General features: G+C 36.7%; 1 protein-coding gene across 1 annotated transcript; it reads right to left on the bottom strand.

The window, feature by feature from the left end:
• Positions 1 to 335: 335 nt before the first annotated feature.
• Positions 336 to 6793, bottom strand: LOC149228115 (auxin efflux carrier component 5-like). The gene is made up of 8 exons (XM_089380678.1): positions 5654 to 6793; positions 5221 to 5542; positions 4924 to 5009; positions 3041 to 3198; positions 2691 to 2728; positions 1087 to 1091; positions 491 to 524; positions 336 to 408 (listed from the first exon to the last, which is right to left on the bottom strand). Exons 1-8 carry the CDS (start codon positions 6630 to 6632, stop codon positions 336 to 338), a joined length of 1695 nt encoding a protein of 564 aa, XP_089236804.1. The 5' UTR covers positions 6633 to 6793.
• Positions 6794 to 7602: the final 809 nt, after the last annotated feature.

The raw sequence follows: 7602 nt of genomic DNA, 5'->3' as shown, positions 1-7602 counted from the left end.
AAATTAGAAATCGTTTGTGCATTGAGCGCAGGTATTCATCCAGGTTAACTTCTCATCCCATAAATATAAACGTGTATTATTTTATTTTAATATTTCACACCGATATACACAGAGATTTTTCACAGCCCGTTGCCATGGACGTAAGTAAGTGAAAAAAGATTCGGAATTTTTAAAGCCTATACCAACATACATATCTGAAACGTGTTTCTGAGTTTCTTATATGAACTGCATTATACCACAGCTACCTTAAATGCATCATCTGAAGAAACAAGCGTTCGCTATCCACCGAATCATGTGTGGAATACACAATGCCGAGATTTATGTGTCAAATCCAGTCACGAGTGGACTTCAAGAACGACGTAGTATGCCACAGTGATTGGCAAAGAAACAAGCATGCCAAATATGACCCTGTAATCAAGATCATGCATTAGCCATTGCCAAAAATATAATTTCATTTGAAATTTTAACTTAATCATGAGCTTGATCTTACGCTGTGCTCAGAATATCTGAGTGTAAATCGTAATCTTTTTTTTTTTTTTCAAAAGAAAAAAGCAGGATGTAATTATATTAAGATGATATAATTGTTCAGATACAGTTGTCTCCGTGGAGACATAATACTGAAGGCTGATCCCTTATAACAGAAAACCAGCTGCTGTTACAACATCAGTCTAATGAGAGATGTATTTGCCGAATTGAAAACATATTAGGAGTAACACATATGAGCCGTAAGTGAGGCAAAAAGAGACAGCCTGATAAAAAGGAGGAGGAGCTACGCCGAGGAGGGCATAAATCCTAAAATGGAAACCAAGATTGATTGCAGAGGCGTGATGGAGTTCTGGAAAATACGGTGATTCCGCCAAGTCCAGATGTGCCAGCATGTTAAAATGAAGAGTGCGCGCCAGGAGGGCCGTTGTGTGCTCCACCAAAGGAAGGCGTCCAGAACAGAAGGAAAGGAGCGATGCGTAAAACCATGAGAGAGAGAGAGCTCATACCAAATTGATGAGGAGACTGTACAGTCAAAAAACATGTGGAAGTTTGATTCAGGATGAGCTGAGCAAAGAGAACACCTGCTCGGACCATGCCAACCTTTTCTCTGGAGAACCTCCCAGGTGAGGTTCTTGTTGGAGAAAAGGAGCCAAGAGAAGAGGATCGCCTTGAGGGGGCAGGGGGCTTTCCATAGCTTGATAGGAAAGATGGGGAGAGGAGGCGGGAGGGTAGAAGAAATGAGGGAGTAGATATTTTTGACAGTGAGAGGAAGGGAAGGTTTCGGAAAGGACCAGACCAGCTCGTCAATGGTGCCCGAATGTGTGAAAGCTATGCGAGAGAAGCTGTTTATAGCAGATTGCCATAGGGGGTGGAGGGGAGGGGGAATGGCGAGTTGGTGATGATTTTTCCAGATGGGCTGGTTGGAGTGCCATGAATCTATAAGCCTGCTCCATGTAAAAAGGTCAATGGAATGAAAGAAGGCAAGGAGAGCAGGGGGAATAAAGGACTCAAGGCTGTGTTGAGTGGGGTCAAAACAGATGAGTACCTTCATACCATTGGCAATGGACCATCTAAGATTCAGCAGAAAAAAAGATTGAATCTTCCTGAAATTCAACCAAATGGTGGAGCCATTTTTGATACCAATGGAGGAGCGCCTGTGCCAAAAAGAGATATTTCGCCCCTTTAGATATTTTTAGATATTTTTGTCTGATGAAGGAGCTCCAAGGATTGCTGCCATATATGCCTCGGTGTAGGGATTTGCAAAGAAGCGCCCTTCCAAAGGACCTTAAGTGCAGGAGGCCCCAACCGCCAGTTTTCCTTGGCCTGGTGATGGAGTCCATATTGACCAGGTGAAGCTTGGAATGAGATGAGCGACCTCCCCACAAATAATTTGCAGCAAGAGTCTTCATTCTATTTGTGACTGTTGCAGGCAGAATGAATAGATGACTCCAAAAGACGGCAAGTTGATTGAGCACAGATTGCACCAATATGAATCTGCCAGCGAGAGAGAGGAAGCGGTGTTCCCATTTTGAAATTTTGCAGTAGAAACGGTCAACAATCCATATCCAGTCACAGATGCGGTAACCTTTGGGTTTTAACCGGAATCCAAGATAAGTAAAGCCTTCCTTAAGCAGCGCTAGGTTGATGCCGAAACTGTCAGCAATCCATAGAGCGATATGAAGGTTGGTGTCATTATGATATAGGACGGTCTTTGTTTTATTGATAGCCAGGCCCGTGGCCAAGTGAAACTTCTGAAGAATATCAAAGAGGCACACCCACGTGGATTTGCAGAGAATGGCAAAGATCAGAATATCATCGACGAATAAATTATGCGAGAGAAAGATATCCTTGCACATCCTGAGAGGTTTGCATCTACCGTCGGAGACCGCTGAGTTAATGCGTGAGCTAAGACAGTTCATAACCAGTATGAAAAGAAGGGGGGAGAGGGGGCATCCCTGGCGGAGCCCCCTCTCAGCTTTGAAGAATGGCGTGGGCTCTCCATTGATGATGACCGAGAAATTGACGCTCTCAACGCAAGCCATAATCCAGCTGATTCCCTGTGCATGTAAACCGATCCTTGCTAGTAGGACCCTGAGAAAGCCCCAATCCACACAGTCGAAGGCCTTTTGAAGGTCAATCTTGAGCGCGGCAGCATTTGTATTTTTGGAGTAAATGGAATAGAGGCATTCTTGTGCCATGGCCACAGCATCAAGAATGAGCCTATTCCTTGAGGCAACGCTGCCTGCAATAGTCAGAAATATATGCATCATTTTGTTACAGATTATAAAACATTTTTTTCACTATTAATTTCTTCCAAAATTAGAGTGATTTCGAAACAATTTTTTTTCATTTTTGTCTTAAAATTACAATGACTTAGAAATTATTTCTTTCCTTTCTGCATCAAAATTATAAAGACTTTTGAACTTTTTTCTCTTTTTTATCACAGAAATAAAATTTTAAATAACAATAATATTTATCCATACAATACTATTAAACATTTTCAATGGCTCAGAATTTTATGTGGTCAAAAGGAAAAAAAACAAGAGAGGTATACCTGCACAATGGACAGATGCCACACAGTTCCTCGAAGACCAGTTGCAATTGAAGCGATGCCCATGAAATCTGGTCCAGCGAGAAAACGCATAAGCATCGCTAACAATGCAAGAGATGTTCCACATGCAATGATTCTGGGTTGCAGCGCCATGAATAACCCTGCAATTTAACACAATTAGAATTATTAACTAGATTTGGTTTTCTAATTCATACCCTAATATTATAGAAAGTAACTACTTAATTATACACCAACTAAATATGATACTTCACCACCGATTTTATATGCTTTGGTCTGAACTTTTTCCCCTACAATAAAGGTTTTAAAGTTATTGGCAGTTATTTGTACAGATATAAATTACCCACTTCCCAATGAGCCAACCACAACAAAACCACCTTGTTCCTGTGATAGGCCTCTGCCTGGGATTAACACAGACTTAAAGATATTAAACAAAAAGTAATGCTTTGGTCTGAACATTTTCCCCTCTAATCACGGTTTTAAAGTTATTGGCAGTTATTTGTACAAATATAAATTACCCACTTCCCAATGGCCACAACCAAAACCTTGTTCTTTTGAGAGGCTTCTGCCAGGGATTAGCACAAACTTAAAGATATTAAACAAAAAGTAATTAGGACTAGCATATTTTTGTGTGTTGGTTTAAGAAAGAAGAATTAGCCCAAGGATGGATTCAGACCACTGCCGAAAAATACAACATAATAGATTATAAAAAAATACAACATAATAGATTATAAAAGATTAAGTAAATTATATAATTTATTAAGTTTAATAAATTTATTTTTTTATTAATAATGTTTTAAAATATATTATATAAATTGGAATAATTAAGGGTTAACTTAATTGGTTTAAGGGTTGACTTAAATGGTTTAGAGTTGAAGTTTTTGATATTGTTGTTAGTTATTGTTGATTAATGGTTTTATTCTCTTCGATTCCCTTAGGGCAGAGCTCCTTAATGAGGCTCACTATTTTCATAATTTATCATCAACAAAATATGGAGACACACTCCAAAATTTCCATGCTTTTCTTTGCTTCCCTTGGGGTTGGGCTCCTTAATGAGGGCCCACTATGTTCATAGTTTACCATCCACAAAATGTAGAAAAATGGTCCTAAATTTCCATGCTTCTATTTGATTCCCTTAGAGCATGACTCCTTAATGAGAACCCACTATTTACATAGTTTACCATCCACAAAATATGAAGAAATACTTAAACAATGAATAATTATATAAATTGAAATATTTTTAAAATAAAAATATAAATGTAAAATTATATAATTTTTAATTTTTATAAAAAATAAACTATATTATATATATATATATATATATATATATATATAACATCTTTCAATACTGGCATAATTTTACATAACTAGAAGTTTTCAAATGAAATACCAAAAGAAATTTAATTTTTTTTTTTAAATCCGCTAAAAAATCAAATTACTATAAAAACAAATTATATTAAAAATAAAGAAAGTAAATAAAACCTAATACTTAAATTCACACATAAAAATAAAATATTATAATACTTCTTGATTCTAAATTTACACATAAATATTTATTTAATAAAATTAGAAAATAATTAATTTATATTTTGTTTTTTTAATTGTTTAATTTTATAATTATATATATATATATGTTAAATATAATTTTTTATATACCAGAGATTAGTAACATAAAAATATTGTTTAAAACAAATGATATATATATATATATAAACTTCTCTATCCGTGTATATATATATATATATATATATATATATATATATATATATATATATATATATATATATACACGGATAGAGAAATTTATATATATATAGAAGTTTATATATATATATACGGATAGAGAAGTTGCTTCAGAAGGAACTTACCTAGACTAAACATTGCCATTCCCAATCCAGCGTTTGACAGAATTGTGACCGAACCTTGCACCATTGGAGGTAGTCCAACATGCAACCTGCAAAATGCTTTATACATCTTTATCAAACCAACGTTATTGTTGTTCAAATCCATAATGATGGGGAAAACTGAAAAAAATCCTAGTATGCCATGCTAGGAACGAAGTTGCTAACATATATATTTTTGCTCTACATTTAACACAAATCTATATGTCTTGTGCCTCACAGATTACATAATTCTGTATATAGGGGTTGATAACGAAAATTGACCTTGCTGAAATGAGTGCCCATATCATTCCTATTACGCTTGAATAGGAGTTGGGATTACAGAGAAGCTTACGCCCAACCATGCCTAATATTATTCTCATCACTGCAGCTGCATGTGGAGAGTTTGGTTCAGATAGATCTTTCCCATCAGATTTATCAACCTTTATAGCTATAAGAGCTGGTGTAGCTTTTGAGATAGATTCTGGAAGCTTATGATCCTCTTTTTCAATTACAAAATCTCCATCCCCCATGGGTAGTTTATGTTCAGAACTAAAATCTCTGTAAACACTAACTTCTTTATGTAGCTGCTCCGGGTCGGTTATGACTGCACTACAATTAGGTTAAGACATTAACTTCGATATAAATAACTTCAAACAGTTCCACCAATAGTTGCTATGGCAAAGTGTTTTAAATAAACTTTCAGAGATATACTTGCCTTCAGAGAGTAAAGAACTTTCACAGCTCCAAACAAACTTCTGAACCTCCTTTGCACATTCATCTTCAAGGTCAGGGCGATAATTAGTTGCAGAGGGGGAAGCCATCTTTCTCAGCTGCACTGCATTGTGGGGAGTAATGGTTAAGCTGTCATCAGAAAAAATGCCTTCACTCGGAGTAATTGGTGTTTTTTCTGATACCATTTCTCTTGTAATTTTGTAGCTGGAATCCATAGGACATTGCAGGTTTCTGGAGGAATGAACAGATTTATATGCCATGTCCAAATCTGAGTGAGTCATGGCCATTATTGGCATCAAATGCAGTGAATTTGAAATTTGAAGTCTTTGAGATGATGCAGCAGAGTTAAATCGCTGTGAAAATGACGAGGAAGATGATTTTCTGACTACAACATGTATCCTTTCATTGTCTGCATCCACCTGGGCATCTCTTGACAGACTTGAATTTTCTCTTTCCTTAAGAATGGAAGGTACATTATCATGCAACATTTTAGCACTTCTGTACTCATATAGAAATAACAAAATAGTATACCAGATAATAGATTGCAGAACAACTGTTTGTACCATCAAATTTTCTGCTGAATCCCCATACATGGCCTTTAAAATTGGGATTCCCATGACTAGAGTATTAGGCAATGTAGATAATGAGAAGAGTGTGATGACCCAATCCAAGCTTCCTCTATGTGACCACTTAGCCCACAAGCCCAGAACCAAAAGTGCCATGGCTTTAGATACCACATCAGCAGCAATGAAAGTAAAATTCAACTTGTAAGGGTTGATCCTGGATATAAACTCAAATGACAGTAGAGGGACAGCAAATACAGCCACAAACTTATTGATCCCTGCACATTGCTCGGGACTGAATACCTTCCACCATTTTACAGATCCATAAGCAAAGAACATTGTCACATACAGGGGAACAACAGCACTGATTACAGTGTATAAATCCTTCCAAGTTATCATCCTTGCCACAGAAGGACTTGGATTTTGATGTGAGTATTTTGGTAGATTGTCCTGATTTCAATTCCACTTGATATTATGTAGCCTCACATTGATCTCACTTCCAGCCATTCTGCTATTGAATACAAACACTGCATAATGCCATCCCAGCAATTGGGTTCAAGTCTCTCCGAGAATCAATGAAGGGAATAGCCACCTAGATCAAGAATCTGACAAAAGGACCACATTGCTATTACAACCGTGGTCATTGCTTCCACATTTGACTGGTTACCACTACATAGGAATCAACGGCCTGGGATAACGTGCTCTCATTTCACTCCTTTTCCCATTATGTTTTTGGTACGATTTGTGAAAAGATGTCCACTCATGTCACTCCTTTTTCCTATTATATATATTTTTTATTTTAGTTATAGATTTTAAAATATTTTAAAATCACATAGATAGTAACTAAGTCACACAAAATAGATAACTTGTATTTATTTAAAAATTTACTAAAAATTAAATCACTATAAACTATTTTTTTTTTTTCAGTAGGAAAAAATCTTCATATTATATATTGAGAAATATATCATGTTTACATTGAGACCGCAGTCCTGGAGATGTGGATATATGGCGTCAAGAGGACGCAAGAGGAATGCATCAGACAGCATCATACAGATATGTACAGCATCTAGAAATGATTCGTAGATATGTATGTAGAATCGGCAGCATGTGTAATATACAAGGCATGAGGAAAACCTGTTGTAGAAAGGATAAACAGATGATATCAAAAACTGTGCCCGCCATAGGAAAGGTGATCGTATAAAGTCCTGTGCGTCGGAGGAGTATAGAATGGCGATGGAAGGGCGCATGTGAAGCTGCGTCCGACAGCACCAATCGGATGGAACAACATCGAGAATCTGGAACAAAATGTAGGCGGCATGAGATAGCAGCCGAGACATATACATATGAGGAAACCCACCTGTATATATTG

Source organism: Pinus tabuliformis, chromosome J (assembly GCF_031772625.1).
Source record: "Pinus tabuliformis cultivar Carrire ecotype Pingquan chromosome J, CPIR1, whole genome shotgun sequence".
In the NCBI taxonomy this organism is placed as follows: Eukaryota; Viridiplantae; Streptophyta; class Pinopsida; order Pinales; family Pinaceae; genus Pinus; species Pinus tabuliformis.
Note: the sequence above shows the minus strand (reverse complement) of the source record. Positions and strands in the feature narration are given on the sequence as shown.